The sequence below is a fragment of the Periplaneta americana genome, chromosome 17 (genome assembly GCF_040183065.1).
Source record: "Periplaneta americana isolate PAMFEO1 chromosome 17, P.americana_PAMFEO1_priV1, whole genome shotgun sequence".
NCBI lineage: Eukaryota > Metazoa > Arthropoda > Insecta > Blattodea > Blattidae > Periplaneta > Periplaneta americana.
The window spans coordinates 20,401,742-20,426,109 of record NC_091133.1 but is presented as its reverse complement, the minus strand read 5'-3'; the positions used below and the strand labels follow the sequence as shown (position 1 = coordinate 20,426,109).

At 33.7% G+C, this 24,368-nt stretch overlaps 1 protein-coding gene across 3 annotated transcripts in view; it reads left to right on the top strand.

The window, feature by feature from the left end:
• LOC138692600 (uncharacterized) overlaps positions 1-24,368 on the top strand; it is a 304,959-nt gene that overhangs the window by 184,044 nt on the left and 96,547 nt on the right. For all 3 annotated transcript variants that reach the window (XM_069815616.1, XM_069815614.1, XM_069815615.1), the window contains one exon: positions 21,169-21,241. In XM_069815616.1, coding sequence (XP_069671717.1) covers positions 21,169-21,241 — 73 coding nt within the window. The remainder of the gene's footprint in view (positions 1-21,168; positions 21,242-24,368) is intronic.

The following is a 24,368-nucleotide window of genomic DNA, read 5'->3' as shown; positions in this document are numbered from 1 at the left end:
TACCTTGACCTTGATAGAGTATTAAACGTGCTCATGTGTATAATTTCAAACATTCTTTGCATTTAAACTCTTCACAAACTGTGACCAGAAATAAGTGAGGGATAAAAACGTAGTGTTGTCTTTGGAAGAAATCTCAAAACACTGTCAAGTCATTACCAGCGCGCGAGTTTACAATAGGCCTACTCGTTGTCAAACAAATCGTGTCATTCAAGAAATGATTGTGCCATATGTAAAGAAAACATAACAGTCCCGTGGTTACGAGGCAAGATGAAAGCCTGTGAATGAAATGTTAAGTGTCTCGTAAAATTTAAACATCTATTAGTAGACTGCTTGACTGACAAAATATTCATGCAGATGAGTGAGCTATTAAAGCTACTGCCAGCACATCCATCTTCGTAACACGTGGCACTAACACAAAACATAGGAAATGCTTCGCCATTTTATTATTTTATTCGTCATCGACGATGGATATTTCATGTGCTGTTTTATAGGCAGACGGAAAATGTGCTGCGCAGTTCTTACACGGTTACAATGCAGATTATGACGTATTATCACGATCAAAGGTAAATAAATGGCTTTGTCGTTACAGGATTTTAGTGCGTTTTTGTGTCCGTCAAGAGAAATAGATAAATGAAAGGAAACAAAAAAGTGAGGAAGAAAGAAAAAAGAAAGAAAAGAAGAAAGAAAGGAAAAGAGAATTGTTTTAATAAAAGTGAAAAGAAAGAAGCAAACAGGAGGATAAAGGAAGAAATAAAATGGAAAGGAACAAAAAGGAAAAAAGATAGGTCTACTAACTAATAAGATAGAATAAATATTAGAGAAAGGAAAGAAAGAGAAAGGAATAGAAAAAGAACAAACAAGTGAACTAAGAAAAACATAGGGAAGGTAAGAAAGCAAATAATTGTAAAGAAAATGAAGTATAGAAGAAAGGACGGAAAAATAAAGCAGGACTAAATAAGGAAAAGGTACAAGAAAGATAAAGAAAATAAATTAAAAATGGAGGAAAAAATAAATAAACATAGAAATACAAGACAGGAAAAAAACAAGCAATAAAGAAAAAAAACGGTGTATCCTAACCTTTTTCTTGAGTTATAAAATGTTCATCTAGAGAAGTTGTCTATTTTAGGCATAATTCTGTGGTCAGTATTTAATTTCTCTAACGCAAACATTTTGAAAACATAAGATTTGTTCGTCTCCATTTCGTACTGGGTCTTGCATTAAAAAACAAAAAGAAAAGTAATAAAGCCAATTTTTAGTATAAACTATCTTTATTACATTGTTTAAATATACTCGAAGGTAATAAATAGGCTTCGTATTCCAGCTACCTAAAGACTGAAGTTAAAGACACATTGGGTATATAGTACACCAAACACATAGGTAATATAACGGATAAAGATATAAACAAACAGATCGTCGCTGCGTGTTCGTGGAGTACAGTCAACTCCCGACATTTTGAAGTTATACTAGTAAACACATGCTTGAGCCTTGATGTTCATTTTCCTCGTGATCTTTGCAGTGAATAATAACGTGCATTCGTAAGTTACGGAACTCGAACATACGCCTATGCGGATGTTACTTGGAAGGATTTTATATTGCAAGAATTTCTTTCAATAGCACATGACGTTATTGGTGCACAATGTAGAAAAAGATATTCATATTGTCTGATATTTTTTCGTGTTTCATTAGGATATTGCATATGTCGTTCATCACTGAAAACTTGAGTTAATATCTTCATAATTTTCAGATTTTGATCATACTGGTTCTTTTGGATTACGTCCAACACACTTTCTGTGGCTTTTTGTATTGCAGTGTCTTTCAGTGCACTGTTTTTGTCACTTTTACGTTTATTTTATACAATTTATATGTAATGTTGTTTGTATTGACAGTGAAAATATTAGTTCAAATATTGTCAACTATTATAATAAATGACAAACAGAAATGCACCTACTGTAGATGTTATGTCGAAAGCCACCTTCTCGATATAATGCAAAAGAAAGTATTTTCACAAATATGTGGAAGTATATTATGTGCATCACAATAGAATAAAGTAAAATATTAAAAATACAGTAGGGTATAACAAAATTCTGTACATTTCTCTCATCATTTCTCATCGTTGTTTGCGTGATGCTCTGTAAAGTTTCAGCATTAAAAGAAAATATAAACTTAAATATGATTCTGAATCTGGGTAAACAAAGGACACTCGACTTCTCGAATACTCTTGCCGCATAAGTCGTATTTGCATCACCAGGGAAATGTAAAGATATATTTGAAAAGTAATATTTCGGTACCGTAAAGTGTAAATAAACCTCGTGCTTTGCTTCCTCAGTCGGAAACAAAGAGCCTCTGGCTCAATATATTAGTTTGTTTCCCCTGGAGGTTCCGCGGAACGTGACTGAGAGCAGCAAAGTGTCGCGACGGTTCAGGGCTCTAACATCATCCAGTTGCTATCACAAGCACGTAGCACTCACAGTGATGAGGTTTTCGATTGGGAAAGTTGCTTTACGACAAAATTGACCAACAGAAGAATTACTTCTATGCTATAATTAACAGAGTTGTCCAGACGTGACGTTTGGTGATACATCAGGATTTACATCCATGTCAGGACATGCATGATAAACGTCACTGAATTTATACAGAAGCTGCGTAAACTTAAAACTTTCAGAGTATATCGCGATAACGCGAGTTATGACAAGGATGTCTTATTTTGCCCATGTTTAATCCCCATATTGTCCAACTCATCAGAGACTAGGAAGCAGAAATATGGCAACTATTCTAAAAAAATCCGTGGCGCTACAGCCCACGAAGGGCCAAGACGACAAGCCGGCTGCTGGTCTCACGGTCACATGCCGAAACAGAGGTGGACGATCATCCAACCAGAATGGAGGTATCGTCTGGTTAGCACGATGAGCCCCCCAGGCGTTATAGCTGGTTTGTGTAACCTAATTTCGCTACCAATCGTAGCTCCCAAAATGCATCACGATGCTGGGTGGGCACCGGTCCCACACACTGGTCGAAATTTCATGAGAAAATTTCTTCCCCCATGAGGACACGAACCAGCGCGCATTCTAACACTCTACATAAGAACAAATGTTAGGCTACACATGGTACGCAGAGCTTAACACGATGAGAGTAGAAGGACCGAATAAATAAGTTCAATTCCAATGTTCCGTATACACCAGTCATGCCAACTGATGCTCATAGGCCCAAGCGCGCGCTTTAGAGCTCAGGAGAGGCTGAGCGCTTTACAGTGGAAACGAAAGAGACAGACGGAAGAGGTAGTACAGTATATGCCGCTTGGTCGAGTCATGTACAGGGATGTCCAGCACTGATGCAATGGATAAAGGGAAGAGAACTTATTAAAATTGTATCCATGTTAATTTTTAGATTTGTCTGAGAACTGTAAGTGCATTATAAGAATGTAAGTTTTAATTTTAATGCTCATTTTTCACAAGTTTGCTTTTTTTATTCAAAAGGAATATTTTCTCAACTTTTTTTTTACAGAAAAGTGAAATTTTCGGATATGTTTATTTAATAGCCTTACAGGTACTGAAACAGTGTTTTCGTAAATCTAATTTGTCATAAATGCGTATTACAGAAAATGTTTGTGAGGACATGAATTAACAAAGCAACAACTGTTACATCATAAACAAAAAATACGTGCCCATGTGTTGTAAAACGTCAGCTCTATAGCTTCAGCAGATTTGGAGAAAATAATTTAAATTCTGATGATAGGAAATTGTGCACCAATATCACCTTAAAAACATAATGCGATAAGAGGTTTGTTATGTAATATTAGTTACAGTTAAACATATACCTAGGTAACTTTGCTTTGTACTATAATATTGTTTTTATTAGTTTATTGATTACTTTTACGAGGCTAAAAATACAATTAATATCAATTCGAACTTATCATGTCGTAATCAATTTATTTCTATTTATGAATGATGAGTTTCATTCACTTAGTATAGTATAGTTGTACTACTATGGAATTTATGTGAATATTCCTTCTTAACTTTTTATTGTGTTATTAACGTTTAAAACACAACTGCAATATTAAGAAATTGGTGTTAGTACTATTGTTTTACAGACAATATAGATAATATCAAACAGAAAGAAGCCATATAAAAATGACATAAAATTTCACGTTTCGTTTGAAATTTATGCACCACTGTTTTCTTAATCCAACAGACTGCTTATTCATATACGTACAGTAGTGGCAAAAAAAACCGGATCGACCCTTGTAGCTGATTTCAGAGCCTTGTTCACTCCAGAGCACGACAGACTGGTAACTAAGACTTTCGTGGTTCGAATCCTGCCTAGGAAGGAAACATTTTTTGTGTTCCTTATTCAAATTTATTCCCAATACTTTTCGATTGCTGGTAAAATTCATGTTCTGGGAATAATAAGTTAATTAAGTAGTAAAATATCGCTGGACGTGTGTTTATTTTATACTTCACCTGTGGTCCAGCCAGCTCACAAATGAACGCTGTAAAAACATTTTACTTCATACTTAGTTTATTTATGGTCTATATTTGTCACTTTCTACACATTTTATATTGTAGAAAACGTGCAGAGTAATGCATAATCTTATATTATTTCTTATTAATGAATACTTTAAAAAATATTTCTTGCGTAGAAGGGGCCTGAGGCGTCTATTGGGCCTATTGCACCTTATCTCTTCTTTCATAGGAATAATGTTGAAGTTCGAACGTTCGCGGTTTCATTCTTTAGATGATTCAGCTATGTAGTTCCATCTGTCGACGTAACTTGCGCGTCTTTACGATTCCGATGGCGTTCCACTAGAGTGAGCTCCATTCCAAACCCGAAAGTGTGCTACGTCACCTCAGACTGAAGCCATCTGTACGCCAGTCACATCACGTTTTGGGAATGCTGTTATAATGATGATCATGAATATAAAAATGGAGAATGACAGTGAAATTAAAGAGGTGGATTCCAAACTATCCCAAAATCCAAATGATAAGTTATCTGAAAATTGAAAAAAAAAAAAAAACTGATAAAATAAAATATACGTCCTTAAATCCGTTTAAAAATGTACCGGTATCCAGAGACTAAGTCAAGACTTAGGAGTGTCTGTTAAATATACTTAGACCTACACAGTTATATTACATAGACTTTTCAACAAGGACAAATTAAAACGTTAATAAAGCAATTTCAAATCTTTAAAAAAGGACTTAGGATACTTTTTGGAATACACCTCTTCAATTATGACCAGACACTAAGAATATCGGGCAAAGCGTTATGAATCTTGGCTTTGACCACCAGAAATACGACTCCGCCATCATCGGAATTCGAAACCGGGTTCACAGTTCTCTGCCAACTGAGATACCGATATGGAGAATGTATCATTAAAAGTTTAAGTACAAAAATTCACTTTTAGATTATAATAATGCATCATTAAATACATTAATGTTTACAATTAACCTTACTTCACTATTTTCCGTCTGAATAAAAATGTATTTAATATTATCGAATAGATCCAGCATTGCCAAATGGTAGGTATTCTTGAGAATTTTGAAAAAAAAATATAATACCAATAATTTAGGTCTAATTGAACAAAATTAAATAATATTTTCGTAAACCGGTGAAAATTATGTACTGTAGAGCAGCCGTGGCGAAAATGTGATCGTGCGCCGAGCCATTGTGTAACCTGCAACGTGCATAGCACCTATGGAGGGAAGCGGACACCCGAAGGAGAAGTGAAGCAACTGTCTGACTTATTAACGGATTTTCATTTTCCTTACGTCAAGCACTTAAATATAATTTTATACAGTATAAGTTTACAAATGAATGTTTAGTACGTGTAACGAAGAAAGAAATGAATAAGAAAACATAGGACACATTATCACAATCTAAAATTAACTGTCTTCAGAATGTCTCTGCGACAGAGTTTCAAAATCAGGAATTATGTCACTTACTGCCAGTCGTAATTGTTCACGAAGGTATTTGTCTGTCAGTCGTGATCTAAATTTGGTTTTTACTATTTTCATTGTTGAAAATAATTTTTCACAAACGTAAGTTGTAGCGAACATGGCTTCAACAGAGCAAGCGAAAGAATGAAGCTTAGGATATATTTATTTTTTGGCAAAGATTTGAAAAGTTCAACATTTTGTCCTTACATCTACCTTTCATTGTAACATTACATTGTAAATCTGTGAGTTTAAATTGAAGATCTAACCGCATTATTCGTACACCTGCTGAAAAAGGATCGACGTACAGAGATAATAATAATAATGATAATAATAATAATAATAATAATAATAATAATAATAATAATAATAATAATAATAATAATAATACTTAACCTTTTAATGTTTCATGAGTCACATGTAGTATAAGGCCGTTTTATGTTATACAACCGTTTTCCTCGTAATACTTGTGAACAAATCATACATTTAATATTCTCATCATATTGGCAGCAAAAAAATGCGTTCTCCCATCCTACTTGAAACTTTCGTTCAAGTAGAGGTACATGGTTTCGAGAGAGACATTGCGATGATACGCCACTCGCAGTCAGAGACAAATACAAATGGAACGGAGTTTGACTCATTGAGTGAGAGGGTGAGGGTTGGGGGAGGTAGAAGGTAGCTATCACTGCGAGCCACAATGTGCTCGCGAGTCACATTTTCGCCACGGCTGCTGTAGAGTAACCGTAATTCTTTTAGTAAAATAAGGAATATAGGCCTAACTATTTAATCCATATGGAACTGCAAGTTTATGTGAAGATGCAATAGGAATTTTTCGTCTAATCCTTGCAGTAATTCCTTGTGATCCTACTTCAGTTATGTTACAAGCGTTTTCTCTTCACTTCGTCTTAAAATTCGTACTTCTCTATAATACACCCATATCCGCACCAACATGTTTTTTACAGAATTTTATGTAGGCGTATTTATTTTAGTTACTGAATTTGTTATTTAATATTTTTCTCGTGTGGTTTCACATATCTTGATGACTTTTCTTTTACGTACAGTCAATTGATAAACTTTTCAGAGATTGTATCAAAGGACTGCAGAATGGTCGCTACTTGAATATCAGAGACGCCATCATTCTTGATAAGAAATAAATGAATGAATTCTTATCACAAAAACATGTCAATAATTATTCGCTTATCTACTCGATAAAGGGACGTGATTTCCCCACACTTCAGTAGACCTATAAATCGAGAAGCTTCTGTTTCATTTCTCACCAATGCTACCTTTCAGCTCACTGGATTCATATCAAGCTTAGTTGTACTATTTAATCAAGTCGCTCCTGAACGAGATTCGAGGATAAACCAGCAGTATTCGTGTTATGTAACAAAGCTGCGTAAAAGTCACAAAGGTAAGAGCAACTATATTCAATATAAATTAATTTCGAAACAGTCTGAAATTATTATTGTCCGTTTTCTACATTTTTATCTACATATTCTAAATAGACCACTGTTTTTATCTGTGAGAATATTCTAAATAATTAAATATGTGTTGTAAATAAAGTAGACTTTTCTGATTTCACATTTCTTCTCGATCAGTGTGAATTTACTCATAATAGTATTATGTTTCTACAATACATACCACAAGAAAATGATGGTACAAGCTCTTGTAGAATAAGCACTTTGCTATATTGCAGATTAACGTCGCTTCACGCGACTAAACATGAAGATGATCTTATACGAAACAAAATACATTAACACGAATATCTTGCATTAAAATTGATGTCGCTTTCGAATTGTATTTAATTTTAAAATGTCAAGCAGCCTATCTTGATCTTATCAGTGGTTACCTGAATAGCAATAAATTAGGTAAACATAACTTCCATTCTGTTCAAAATCTGGATTCTATTTCACGAGTATTTTACGTATTTATGTAGAATTACTATTTGAAGAGTTCGTGGACTTAATTCTTGCTAACGGCAATATAATCTTCTCTTTTTCGAGGTAAGGTTTTTTATTTTATTTTATTTTATTTCATTATCATTATTATTATTTTTATAGAAAGCGATGCATTTTTACAATGCTCTGTCCATCTAAAACACATATTGTATAGCATTTTCCAACTTAATTATGTTTATTATTAATAAATTGTCATTATTGAGTGTAACTAGTTACCACTGCCACCGGGTATATACCCATTTGCAGTGTGAATAAATACACACACACACACACAAAATAGTTTCCATCTCTTGATCCTTCGAAAACTTTTGTCTAGCAATCCTGTAACTTATAAAGTAAAACCTTAGATTACGCGCATAATTCGTTTCGAAAACGTGATCTTAATCCAAAACAGTCGCATGTCAAAGCAACTTTCTCCATAAAAAACAGTGCAAACTCAGGTTAATTCGTTTTCATAGCCTTTTATTCATACAAAATGCAGTATAATTTAGGCAAAATTCAATACAATAGTGCAACACAAATTACTTTACTGTATTTTGTTTTTGAGTGTCTTTCACCTGTTTTACTGCTTAGTAAACTTCTTGAACATTTAAAGAAAATATTTTCACTATCACTAACGCAATCACATTTGACTGTTTGATAGACTGGAATCTTTTGCTTTGACTAAGAACCCATTCAATGACACCTGCTTTTGCCACTTTTTGAATATTTTGCAGAAATGTGACATTGAATTGTCGCTGAACAGATTTATCCTTATCAGGCTGATGAATTTGAACAAAATTTTGTACTGCTTCTCATTTTATACACCTCTTTAATCTCAATTGAAGCGGGGAATTTGTCCATTCTTTTCTTCTCTTCCTCCTCAGATGAGATCCTCTCCATTGCCGCTTACTGTTGCTCGCAAGCGAAGCAAGTTGTGAACAAATCGTGCTGCTCGTATTGCAAGACATCGCTCGTTTATCAAACAAAAACGTTTCCTCATTTTTCGCTCGTTTTTCAAAACACTCGCAAACCAAGTTACCTGCAACCTAAGGTTTTACTGTAGTTGGAAATGTAACGTGAGAGATCTGGGCTATATGATAGATATTCTAAAGACGTTCCAACCATTTCACTGACGTGAGCGCAATCGCTCCCGCTCTAGTCTTATATTATGGCCTTGCATTATTTTGGAGTAGAAACCACTCTTCCCTGGGGGAAGAGTACGTTCTTCACATCTCTTCTGGGGAGAAAATCGTAGTATTTGTAATTAATAATATCATATAGAACCCCGTACTACAAAGTAGTAATCTCTCGTGTCAAAACAAACAACAAGATTTAATCAGAAGAGTGAATGATGCGGTACAAGGCTCATCCTCGATATTTCGAGCGCTTCCATACTGCAGAATGCTACCTCAAAATCAAAATGTTTCACTCAATTCCCATCACATATGCTGATTTGGATTAACAATTTTGGACTACTAATCCGTGACTGTGCTTCATGTATTCGACTCGTTTCCTTTCGTGATCTACAGCGAAACTATGTGACACCCACTAAAAAATTTATAATTTTAAGTAGATAAATTGGTAAAAACAAAGATATCTTGATACCCAATACTGATATTTGTGCAAAGCTTGTAATATATACTCTATCCTTAACACTACCACTTTAGATGCAGAAACTGAAAACACAACACAACAAAAAATTAAAACACTTGAAAGAACACTAGAATTTTTCGTTTTACTAGTAGCACGGATACCCTTGAAATGTGACAAAAGGGAGCTTAATAAATATACTGTAATATTCTAAACGTTATGTTTATAAATATTTAACAACGTTAAGTATTTTATTACGCTAAAGTTTTTGAAAGAAAAAATAAAACTAAATAAAGCATTCACACATTTCCTGGATCCAATCTTTCATTTCCGTCACATATCAATCCAATAGTACCGAAAAATCTCTCGTTGAAAACTGCAGGTCGTGGTGTACACAAATATTGAAGCCTCTAAAAAACTAAAAAATAATAAGTATACAGTCCTTTCCGGAGAGTACCGATTACTCTCGATCGTTCCCAGTGTAGAGGACCCAACATTAACTTAAGAATTACATACATACATACATACATACATACATACATACATACATACATACATACATACATACATACATACGTCTGCCCATGGGTAGGTCTTTCACTGCAAACCCAGCATTCTCCAATCTTTCCTATTTTCTGCTTTCCTCTTAGTCTCCGCATATGATCCACATATCTTAACGTCGTCTATCATCTGATATTTTTTTTCTGCCCGAACTCTTCTCCCGTTCACCATTCCTTCCGGTGCATCCTTCAGTAGGCAGTTTATTCTCAGCCAATGACCTAATCAATTCCTTTTTCTCTTTCTGATCAGTTTCATCATCATTCTTCCTTCATCTACTCTTTCCAACATAACTTCATTTCTTATTCTATCTGTCTACTTCACACGCGCCATTCTTCTCCATATCTACATTTCAAATGCTTCTATTCATTTCTCTTCACTTTGTCGTAATGTCCATGTTTCTGCCCCATACAATACCACACTCCATACAAAGCATTTCAATAGTCTCTTCCTTAGTTCTTTTTCCATAGGTCCGCAGAAGATGCTCCTTTTTCTATTAAAAGCATCCTTTGCCATTGTTATCCTCCTTTTGACTTCCTGGCAGCTTATAGTGCATCCCAAGTATTTGAAGCTGTCCACTTGCTCTACTGTCTTTCGGTCCGAAAAGCTGAGCTCCGTCCTTTAGTTACTCCAGTAGGGTTGACAGACTTCGTAATGTCAGGAAATAACGATACGTATTAATTCTTTTGTGTACTTTTCAAGAAAACCGCCCATTTTGTTAAAAAAAACTGCAAAGAGATAAATAATTCCTTATCGATTTCTCTAATGATAAGCGTAAAAATCACAATCGTGTGAATAATGCTTATTGAGTAAAACAGTGTTAACATTGAGGGGAAAATATATTTTTTCTGAGGAAAGTATTCATCTAATGTCGTATTAGAATTTTTTGTTGTACTCTATCCAAAAAATAAACTATTGAAATCTGCACAGCTATATTACTTCCACCATGCATAATAAATATATTAATCGTATGAATAAATGTCCTACACTAGAATTTCATGTACTGATACTACGAGTATTTCTAATGATACTCACAGAAAACTACTTCCAATCTAGATTGTTCAAGGCCATTAGTAAATTTTAATTTATTCGAGTGCCACACAAAATGAATACGATTTTTTTTAGAAATATACACATACACACATCGCGCATACTTAGATATTACCAATAGCTAAAGTCTTCGACTCGCAATGAATTATAGTCCCGCTTTTAACGAAAAAAGATGAAAATTTTATTTTGATTGGATTATTTTTAAACTAGTGAAATTTAAACATGCCAAATTGTAGGCTACAATGTTATCAAGATATTGAATAAAAAATAATACAATTCTTCTTGTACATTTCACATTAATAGCAGAAAATAAAATGTGAAATGTGAAAAATAATTACATATAGCTCATAGACAAGTGCAATGTTTGTACAGTTGCGTACAATTCCAGCAGCAGAGATAATTCTGGAATATTATCAATTTAATTTTCTGCTGTAAGGTTAATGTTGTTAAGCGGTTGATTAATTTGAAGTTAACTAAGCTCCTAGAACTTGCGCAACAGAAAACACCATTTTCCCCATTACACCTTGTTTGCAGATACAAAGCATAGCTGGAATAGATTTCAAGTGGGCTACCTTGTTCACTGTCGTTAAAATTTTCCTTCGCTATAGATAAGGCTAACTTATCGAAAAGGACACTCAAATACGAAACTATTTAACTCTGATTTGTTTTAGATAAGACATAGGCACTTCTTAACACAAATGAGGACATTCCTTATGAAGATAAGAAAGATTTTACGCGTTACTAAACACAGTTAAAAGTATTACCGGGTTTTCTATCATATAACTTATTCATTCATATTATCTTGCTTTTATTTTTACAACTATATCTGGATGCTTAAATGGTAAATTTTCTAATTTCTTCCCATTTTCTATTCTCGGATAATAATATCTTGAAGTAGACTAATCCAAATATTTTCTTCAACACCATTCTTTAAAATATTTTCAATTTAAATTCTTCATGTCTTGTTGAATACCAAGTCTCACACACATAGTTAAGGGTAGGAAGGATTTGTTTATAGGTATGTAATTCGAATTTCCTTGAAACTATCTTCCTCTTCAATATATGTTTAATAAAGAGTAACAAAACCCCGTTTTCGAATTGTAGACTGTTTTTAATTTCATCAGTTCTTTATAATGTACACCGTAAGGACCAATAATTGTGGGTTTATAATGAATTTCTTTATCAAGTTTAGAGTTAAAGCCTGCTATTATAATCTTGATATTATTCTATGGGAGAGTGTAATATAACCTTTTCTGCTATTATAAAATTCTTCTTTAATTTAGTCGTTTTATCTTCAGTGGATGCTTATATATTCGCCGGGCTGATCACGTAACACCATTCCTCGAAATGTTATCCTGGCTCCGTCTAGAAGATCGTAGAAAAATTCAGTCTTTCCCTTCTCTTTCATATATTGCATTTCTCCACTCCTGTCTATCTTGCGTCTCGTTTTCAAAATTTATCCACCCATCATAACCTAGACACACGATCACAACACTCCTCAATATTAGCCTATCCATTCCATCCCACCGAACATCCTCATATTCATCTTCTTTCACTGTGGCTGTCCCTCGGTTTTGGAATTCCCTACCGAGTTATGTCAGGGACTGTCAGACATCAAACCAATTTAAGAATAGACTAACAAAACATTTTTCTAACAGTTCTTGTTAATAGTAATAGCTCTTTCAGGTTTCTCAATGTTTAATGATTATATAGGCTATATATATCACAGAATAAATATTTAAATTATCTCATTATTATTATTATTATTATTATTATTATTATTATTATTATTATTATCACTATTTCTTACCAATGTTTATTATTGTCACACTAATATTACTTATCCAACTTTCATTATTTACTTTCATGTTGTTTTATGGTCTAGATATTAATGTAATAACTATGTAACCAATTGTATTCAATTATGATTAGAGTCTGGCTGGGCGGAAGAGAAGGCCTGCTGACCTTAGCTCTGCCAGATTAAATAAATAAATTATTAATTATTATAAATTCGTGAAAATATATTCTGGTATGTAATTTCAACTAAACTCAGCTTCAAATATGCTTCCATATGCTCATTTCGGGTATCTATTCATATGTACCATTTCAAATGTAAATTGTGAATAAATTTGAATTTGAATTTGAATTTGAAATGTTTTCATCAAAGGCAAGAATAGTTTTTAATTACAAGTCCAGTACCGAAGGAATGCTTTGATGTATTATCTTCATAAAACAGCCTGTAATTATTTTCTGCCAATTGTCCTTCACCTATCTTGTTTCTCCTTCCATTAAATATTAAAAAGCTTCTGGTCTATATAAGCTCAGAACATTTCAAGTTGCTACATTCAGATACCATAAACATAGCCTCATCGTTATTTGGTTATTCCGTCCGGCTATATTACTGTCTAATAATAATAATAATAATAATAATAATAATAATAATAATAATAATAATAATAATAATAATAATAATAGGGGAAAGGATCTGGCCACCCTATCCCATTATCTCCTGGTCTAATTGTCTCATAAGTGATGCCGTGTTGTTATCACTTGTGAAGTTCAGACCTGTCTTCAGTTAACTAAACAGCAATAATAATAATAATAATAATAATAATAATAATAATAATAATAATAATCTACACGTAAATGATTAGTCTGTTGAAATTTTTATATATAAATATAGGCCTACACCTTGAAGGGACAACTTGTATATTAAATGACTTCGTATTTTATCCTAGTTCCGCATCGTGGCATCATTCCTGGACTCATGTTACGGAATGAACGCTGGTTCGAGTCCTCACGAAAGAATTTTCTCATGAAATTTCGGCCAGTGTATGGGATCGGTGCCCACATAGCATCGTGATGAATTTTGGAAGCTAAACTAGATAGCGAAATCTGGTGTTGAAAACCAGTTATAACGGCTGGGGATCATCATGCTAACCACACTTCACCCCAATAGTGGTTGGATGATCTTTCATCTCTGCTGAGACATGTGGACGTAAGGCCAGAAGTTGGCTGGTCGACCTTGGCCCTTCCTGTGCCGTCACGCTACGGATTATTATTATTATTATTATTATTATTATTATTATTATTATTACTACTATTATTATTATTACTATTATTACTATTACTATTATTATTATTATTATTATTATTATTATTATTATTATTATTATTATTATTATTAAAGCAATTTCATATATTCGTGGTGAATTCAAGGTCTAGATGTCACATAGGTCTATTCGTAATTTCACAGGAGAACGACTTAAAGGTTTTACTTTTTAAGCTACATTTTTCAAAATAATATGTTGTCATAGCCTATATTTATAGTAAATCTATAATTTTAAACAATGTGTATTTTAAATAACATTGTTACAAATAAAATACCAATATCGAAATCACTAATCCAATTGAATCAGTTTTTATAATAAAAAGATAAAATCTTCAAAAAGGCTTGCCAATTTATATTCTGAAGTTATTGTGAAATATGTAATTCTTCTGTTGCAATGGGTACTTAAATTCTTGTAGTTGTGTAACAACTAAGTCAAGTAATTATTGCAGCTTTCAGAAGTATGCCGTATCATTTAAACCAATGTGGGAACGTAGCAACGAAACACTGTGAAGTCGCCAGAAAAATTCAGTTCATTATTGTTACGTTGTTCATTTTACATTTCTAAAGTTAGTCCGACTATGTTGTAAGGTCAACAAGGATGCAGTATGGCTCTTGTTTTTAGACTTGATAGTCTTCCAAACGATCATTAACTCGGAAACAGCAGCCAACACAATAACCATGATTTACCTCTGTGTTTTGATTTTCCTTGAGACACAGTGCCTCGAAATGAGAATGCCTATAAAGTGGTAATACGAATTATGTTTATTTACAACACAGTCAGCGTCCTCTGCTTTGACTCAAGTTGAAGCGTTTCTAGCTAGAAATTCAGCTCACTCATATTCGATTTCCGGCATAGAATTTGAATTAGGAAACATCTGTGGATAGTAGACAATAATACTATTTGCCGAATTCTGAAGCAGGAGAAGAAATCGTGGTGTGTGAAGTGTAAGACTCTGAAGAACAAAATAATAAAGCTCTTTTCACTTATTCTCTCCAAGAAGTGAAAGGTCATAACATTGAATTGGTATAAAGGTACTGTAACTTTTCCAACGAACAGAGTTAGGAATGCAATGTTAGGTATGGAGGGCTGTAAAAACGATAAACACTGAAATATATGACGCTTTACAACCTGATATTTCCAGCTACAAAATTTGTAATACTAGCAACCTTACCTTCAATCCACAAGTACTGATCCCATCTGCTCCTTCGGTCTCACGGAGATTAGCCAATCTCGTCCTTAGTATTCCCAACTTTCGTCTTTGAACTGTCTGCATATACGGATATCCCCCATTCTCTTAATTTTTCTTTGTATTGTTTAGTTTTATTTAATTAATTAAATATGTATAATTAATGTCTTCGCTGTGTTTCCGATTTAAAAGCGTATAGTTCCCTATTCTTCTTTAAAATTCAATTTCCGCAGTTTCAATTCATTGTTTCTACATATACATCTTGATTACATAACTTTTAACACTATATCACTTCGGAATATAAAATATATAAGTATTCATTGTTTCCATTTTTTATCAGATCCGGCAATTCGGCTGCATATAATATCTCCGGAATGAAACTGTACAGAAGAGTTTTTTTCTGAGAAATTTGCGGTTCTTTTTAGTTTTACAAAAATATGTACATCATACCATTGAACATCTTCACTTCGTGTGTTATTTATTAATACACCCGCTGCCATAGCATATGACCATATAGGTTCAGAAAACAATTTAAAAAAATGCTTATACAGTATATGGAATAGAGAGAAAAATTAATAAAAGAGGTAGCAATCGTAATACAATATGCAATATCGAAAGTTAAAAAATTAAACATTATATAAATGATTATGTAAAATGCCTATTGATTTCTTTAAGATATTTAAACAAATATTTTAATATCTTGGGATCTCATATCATATTGTTTTAAAATGTCAGTAGTATATTTATATGCCGATCCGCGGGCACCAAAAAGCAAACCCCTCTCCTCCCATGTGTAATCATGCATTATATCTCTCACTCAAGTGAGGAACACATGGGCGGTAAATGACTTGTTTTTCTTGATCAACCACTAAGGCTTGAGATACATCCTTTTCGAACCGTACAGTTGGATCCAATATTACTGCCTTTTTCGTCTGTCTATTAAGAGCAACTATATCCACTCGTCTGTTACTGCCATCCTCAGATATACAATGTACTTCTTCATGTACTCCAAGAATTTTATTTTTCCTTAAATGTGAAAATATAATATGTAGAATAGTTAAAACGCATAGGCTAACTTTTTTAGTCGTTGTGTCATTTACAGTTTTCCTTTTACTTGAATTTAAACCTTCAAAATCTAAAACGTTAGTTCCCATCGATAGTTTATAGATGTACGTATTTTTTACAACAATTTAGAAGTACACTCATACACTCTTTTAAAGATACTATTAAAACTTGATTTCAGATTTTGTTTGAGCTATCCTGTGATTATATTCATCGGTATGTTGTGGTGAAGATGGTGTCCAAGTAGCTCAAACAGTCAAACTTTGCCACGTTTATTCAGATCTCTTGACAGGATTGTGCTTACCGATAATGGACTTCCATCGCATGCTGAGAATTAATATCTCCAATATTTCATAACTACTTACAGGTTCCATTATCAGGGTAATACTACCCAAGACCTAACGGATTGTCTTTACTTATATCTTAATGGCCCCGACAACTGGATGTGGGGTTCCCGCGAGCTATTTCTTTAGGTCTACACGGTGAAAAGACAAACTCAAATGAACACATTAATGTGTAATTAAACATATTATGTGCCATTAGAAATTATCTAGGCCTAATTCTTTCTTCTAATTCAGGATAATACTACCCAAGACCTAACGGATTGTCTTTACTTATATCTTAATGGCCCCAACAACTGGATGTGGGGTTCCCGCGAGCTATTTCTTTAGGTCTACACGGTGAAAAGACAAACTCAAATGAACATATGAATGTGTAATTAAACATATGTTTAATGCCATTAATGTTTATGTGCCATTAAAAATTATCTAAGCCTAATTCTTTTGAATTAGTTTGTAAGATAAAATTATAATTATCTATAAAACGTAGTGGAAAACAATTACTTTCAAGTAGATTAGTAGTAATAGTAAATTAATAGTATATCCAATTTAATAACCCATTATATATTCAGTGCTTTCGTCATAGAGATAATATTAATGCGGTGAGTGTATATCCTATCAGTATTCATTTTTTCTTTTGATAATTCAGGAGTAAGTATTTTTGTACATATCAGGAACATTAATCCTAAAAATAACATTTGCAAAATAACTTAAATCTACATATAAAGTCGTAAAATAATTTAAACAAGAAATCGAAGATAGATAGCCTATGCATTACATAGAATTTCTTGGTAGAGTTCTGACTTCGTACTGGACTCTCGTTCAAAGTTATCTGTTGTGGTACAATTTTACCGATTCCATTCAGGAACAGAGTTAAGTTCACATTTTTAGTAGCCACAACCATTTTTATATATTTTTTTCTGAGCTACCATCCCGTTATCTCCCAGAACTTAATGTTTCATCATCATCCATAGCGTTACAGCCCGGATCGGGCCTCGGCTTCCTTAAGAATTCTTCTCCATCGGTCTCGATCTTTAGCCACCGTCCACCAGTTCTTCACTCCAAGCCTCTTAATGTCGTTCTTAACACAGTCCATCCATCGTAGCTTTGGCCTTCCAACTCTTCTTCCTCCAGCAATCCCATATTCCATAACCTTCCTAGGTATTTCACAGTCATTCATTCTCTTAACATGCCCTGCCCATCTCAGACGAGCAATCTTAATGGATGTTATTATATCGGGAGACTCATAAAGCTGGTATAATTCGTTATTATATCTTATTCTCCAAGTTTCACCATCCCTTACAGGTCCAAAAATCCTTCGCAATATCTTCCTTTCGAATGCGAGAACTTAATGTTTAATATAGAAAAAATTATAGAATAAATTATGAAAATATCTCATAGACACTCTCATGCAAGTTTCACATAGCATAAGATGAATATGTATAAGAGAAAAATAACATTGAACAAAAAGAATTTTGCTCCGACTTAAAATAATGTGTCCCTTATGGTTTGGTGTAAGCTGAATTCGAAAATGCATCTTTTTTCTTGGTATCACGTAAGGTTTTTAAGACATACTATGATTTCACTTTTCGAAAAGCGCTCCTCCAGGAAACACCTGATGCAGGTTGGGGTTGTAAACCAAAACAAAAGCTAATGCATTTTATGAGTTTATGACCTATTTCCGGGTTGTTATGGTTGCTCACATGTCTTTTTGTAAATAAACAGATATTGGTTCCTTCCATTCAGTAAATTTCATAACAGTTCAAAATGAGGTCTACGCAATGAACAAACAAGGGTGTGGTTTTCAGTATTTGAAAGAAACGTTTACCACTTTGAGTGAAGGCAAATTAAAGGAGTGCATTTTCATCGGTCCACAAATTCACAAAGTTATGGCTGACTCTTTGTTTGAGGAAAAACTTTCCATTACAGAAAAAATAGCATGGCGAGATTTCAAAGATGTTTGCTCAAAAATCCTGAAAATTCTAGGGCAGACAACTAATCGAACTTGTGGAAACCATGTTAAGTGTATATGAGAAAATAAGGTGTAATATGTCTCTTAAAATACATTTTTACATTCTCATTTGAATTTCTTTCCTTTTAAATTTTGGAGCGGTAAGCGACGAGCATGGGGAAAGATTTCATCAAGAAATATCTGAAATGTAAGGGAGATATAAAGGAAGACCATCATCCAGCAAGCTTGCAGACTATTGTTGGTTCCTTGTAAAAGACAGTCCCGGGTCTAGTTATAAACGGAAGTCATCCAGAAAATTCTTTTAATTGCCAAGTTCAAATTCCGAGATTTTTCTCATTATACACAAGAAACATTTTTATTGTTGTTGTGTTTTTGTGTTTTAAACTATGTAACATCATTTTTGTATCCAGTACACATTTTCAAGTATTATGAGGCATTTTGAATCCCTATCGTGTTGTAATTTTATCAGTAGCAGTGAAAAATTAAAAAAGAAATTCAATTCACTTTCCCCGGAAAATGATACGTGATGCTCATATTTAGAGCACAAATATTAGCAATATTTACCTATTTTTATTTCGGAGCAAGACAAAAAGTAAAAATATGTTGTTCAGTGATAATAATTAGGGCTAGGTATCCTTTACCACTCTAGGGACGGTCAGTATTTAGTGGCGAAGATGTGTCCAAGTAGCTCAAAAGTCTTTACAACGTTTGTTCAGGTCTCTTAACAGGATTGTGTTTACTGGCCATGAATATTATCGAATACATTGAACAATCGAATTAAAATTCGATAGTAGGGCCTAAATGAATATTCGATAGCAGAATTCAACAATCGAATAATTCATTCAGTAGCTTTCATTCATGTTCACCTTTTCATTTCATCCTTTTTCCCAAATTATGAGACAATTCGATAGTTTCCCCTCAACCAATTGAAGCAGAATTGCTGGGTAACTTTCGGCGTTGGATCTCGGACTCATTTCGCCATCATTAATTATTGACATATCATCATCCATACAATAGCCTGGATTAAGTTCACGGTGCAGCGTGTTGTACTTGTACAAGAGCGCGGCCGTTCGGCTACCCAATCATTCACAGAATAAGAGTGGTAAGCACAATAAGCCCCAGGCTGCAGCCCCGGGTCCCTCTTTCGTACAAGATAAAAAAAGAAGAATCAAATTATTTGTTGCTGCATAGTCTCCTTTTCATGTTGGATCACTGATAACCGCTGATCGAAATTATTGTCCCTGCTATAGAATATGCAAGTTAATTCAATTTTGAAACCTTGCAAACAGTGTCATCAGCCAGATCCCTAAAAGTTGAGCTTATTGTTGCTGGGACAAAAACAAAACAACTACCATGGAATCAAAGCGACTTAGAGCATAAGTTCTGTAGTGCTCGGGAAAAGTGACACAAGTCAGTTTCCACAAACTTTTTTGATAATTTATTGACAACTTACGGAACATTTGTTCGCTTGAAAAAAATACATAGGTATTCCTCCCATTACAATAATTCATACAGAAAAAAATCAAATTGACATGAACCAGTGTAAGTTGTCAATAAATTATCAAAAAAGGTTTGTGGAAACTGACTTATGTCACTTTTCCCAAGCACTGCAGAGTTTACATGAAACTTTCTAATTATATCTAGGGCTTACATTTTTCGCTGAAGTGAATTTCACACTGTAACACGTAATTTATAGTGAGGTTTCCGATCATCTGACATTATCCATAATCCTGATCACTTTGGGTCATGTAGTAAAGATTAGTAATATTGTGATATGAGTAATATTATGACAGTTCTTTTTAAGAATTTATTAAAATTTTGCTGAGGGAGAGGAAGATCAGTTTTTTTTTTTGCGTCAACGTATTAAGGGAATGTTCGTGGACAAGTTTCTGCACAAAACCGGTCATTCTCTCGCTCAGTAAAATTATAATACATTCTCAAAAATTACTATCGCAATATTACTCGTATAACATTATTACCAACCTTTACCCTATAGGCCGAGTAATCGAGAGCTTACTGATAAAAAAATGTTGTGTTAATTTCAAGTTACACTAGCAACATGATATTATAGCTGCAGGATACTGTGACTTATTCCACGTCTGAATTGCAAGCAAGAAACTGAGTACATAGTAACAGATATGTCTGAAACCGATACAGTAAAGCATACAAAGCCCATTGCATCGTATACACAGCAACGGTAGATAGATATGACCTATGTATACCCTTATGGAGTTGCGTAATAACAATTTTGTTAGAAATGGCGCCGCACGTTTAATCCAAGGAGATGAAAATCGTTTCTGTATTTAACGCTGTAAAATTAATTTCTGTGTTTGGCATGGAAACGGAGCGATGCAGACCTGCACAGTGCCAAGTTGATGCCAGGCCCCGCACAGCAGCAGAAATGTTTCATTAGTGTTTTCTTCTCTCCACAGGCCCCGAACCAGATTACTTAGGAGCCGACACGAAGATGTCCACGCAAGAGTTGGAAGCACCTTCAGGATTCAGGTATGCCGCTAGCGTATTCTCGACACGCGCCCATGCGCGGACACGGTAATGGCCGATAACATCTGCATAATGACAATGAGGCCGATACTGGCAAGCGCAGGAATAGGATGTCAGTGTGTGACAAGACATTTAATTCATCGTTTTCTGCTAACAGTAATAATCAAGACTGTTTTGGCACCAAAAAATGTTTAAATAGTACCAATTTACGTACTCTATTTGTAGATTCATGACATTCCAGTAATTTTGATAGTTTTCTAACCATAATAAAATTCTTATAATTGCTTCATTCAAAAGAAAAATATAAAACTATAGTACTGTGTCAAAGATTTACCACAAGAGAGCTACAAAACTCATTTCATATTCTGTAGTTACCAATAAATAACAGTTGGAACAGTTTATTTAATTTGTGTACGTTTCTTAATAAAAAACAGCAATTAATTTTAAAAGTAGACCGGACATTGTTAAAACCACTGTATTGATCGGTTGCGATTACTGCCGTGTGGCATAAGATCTGGTAGAAAACATAAAATTTACATTCGGCGCAAAGAGTTGAAAGTCACTGTTAAAAATACTTCTCGCACTAGCGTTAAAAGTACTTTTCACACGCTATCGAAAAATAGCCTAGCGTTAGAAAGATATATTTTTATGCATGGCTGTCTAAAAATTTACAGGGTGTATCAAAAGGTAAAGTCAATCATTAAGAGGTTAGGTACGGCTTACAGCAGTAAAATTTTGAAAATATTCAACGTTTCTTTCCTCCATTACTGTATCTTGTAGAATAATGAAAATTAGTATGTGTAAAGCACTGTCTTTTTGCTATATTATAAAAATATTTTTACGATTTAAAAAAAGTTATTCATATTTTTCTTCAAATTTCAAAATGGTGGCAGTTCACTGTGCAATAATGAAGCGTTTCCCTCATAACTCAAAAACTATCCGACATTCTGTAATGAAATGTTTTGTGTGTATTTATCATGTCATATCTACAATATGATCCAAAATCACTTCTCTGTCTTTGATAGATTGTCGATAAAAAATAAATTATTTTAAAAATAATCAAATATCAGTATTTTCTTCCAACACAAAATAAAAAAAAATATTATTTGTTAAGGAATGTAGTTGAAAGAGCATGATATTGTAAACATGAGTTTCAGCAATAAAATAAAAGAGATAGAACATGAAAAAGTTAACAAGTTTATGAGTTATGAGGGAAATGCTTCATCACTGCACAGTGAACTGCCACCGTTCTGAATTTTGAAAAAAATATATATAATTTTTTTTAATCGTAAAAATATTTTTTTCATATAGCAGAAGGACACTGTGTTACATTTGCAAATTTTCATTAGTGTACGAGATACGGTAATGGAGGAAATAAAAGTTTAATATTTCCCAAACTTTTACTGCTGTAAGCTGTACCTAACCCCTTAAGGAAGTGACGGAGTATCTGATTTGCTGCAAAATATGTTAACAGATTTTTTTCAATTATTCGAGTTGCACGACGATAAACTTTCCTATGAAAATCATACTCTATGGACCCATTTGGTACGCTAAATAATCATGTTTAGTACTTGAATAAACATAAATTGTTCCGGTATATCAATAAAGTCTATCGGAGATGATGTTGAATATGTTTCCCACTTTCACGTACGCACAAGTCAAACCTCGCGTTGCAGGCTCTACACTCCCTGCTGTCGTATATCCGCTGCAGCCGTATCAATCTTTGCTACTAAATCATCTTTATTTGATATCTCACAACTATAGACACGTTTCTCCGAGGAGTCTCATACATAGAACTCCAGTGGTGTCAAGCCTGGAGACCGCGCTGGCCAAGAAACTGGACCTTCCCTAATTATTACAAGTTTCAGAAATCGAATTTATTCTGTAAAAATACAGTACATTCATCACAACAGAGCATACAAACGTTTGTTATCGTGCAACTCGAAAACGGGACAAATTCAGAAAAATGGTATTAATACTTTTTTGCAGCAAAACAGGTCCTCTATCGCCTCCATAACGATTGACCTTACCTTTTTGATACGCTCTGTATATTTTAAAACATACAATATTGTAACTTTAATTTTACAAACCAATCAAGAGATATAAGTCTAGATGTACTTTTTACGTCTATATCAGCAATTTTGTTCATTAATAAATAACAATATGATTTCTACATCTCTCTAAACCTCTTTGGTCATATATTCAGATGACTGACAGTTTAATCCAAATATTATTTTTGAATTCCTATAAATCGTTATTTGTATAACGTGAGCCATATGGGTGGGTTGAGTCATTCTAATACATCATCCACACATGGTGACATTGAATTACGCTCCCATCAGGAATGAAATTCTTCACACTACCAAGGTCATGTATGGAGCTGTTAGTATTCAGTCATTTCATATGGTTAGAGGAAAATTGTTTAACTAAACTGATAAAATTCTTGTCCATTCAGTTGCTCACAGATTAGATGCCACAAGATATCCGATAGCAAGAGTCCGTAGGTGTGATATTCGATGGCATTGAAAAAATTGACAATGGCGTAAATGCCAGATAAATGCAAAAGTTAAATTTAGCCTTATAAAGCTATGAAGGTGTGTACAGGACAAGGAAATTATTATTGTAATTTTCTTTACTGAGTAAGATTTAGTGTCACAAGCTGCTCTAGAAGTTACAGCTATGCAAAAGATTTTTACTTCATTTCGAGTCAACCCGAGCTCTGGTACCTTCAAATGAACATAACTATTGTGTTCAATGTGAATAATTTACTTGGTGCATAGTGGAGGAAAAATAACTTAAGAACGAAAATGGTAGTTCCCATAACTTTTACTGGAAATTATTTCATATCGCGCAAAGAATATTATAGACACCTTGATAATTGCTTTGAAAATTTTATAAACACTTTTTAATATACTGCACTTTTTTATTATTTCTGACCATGATGGTAAATCTTCTCTTCTTCTGTGATAAAATGGCTCATTTTTTACAATAAAAATATTAACTGGAAGTCTCTTATTTATAGATACACCGTAAAAATACCCAAGGACAGATTTACACTGAATCTAAACAAATTTCGTGTAGATGCTGCATATATTTTCATAGAAAAGTATAACATGCACCACCCCCATCT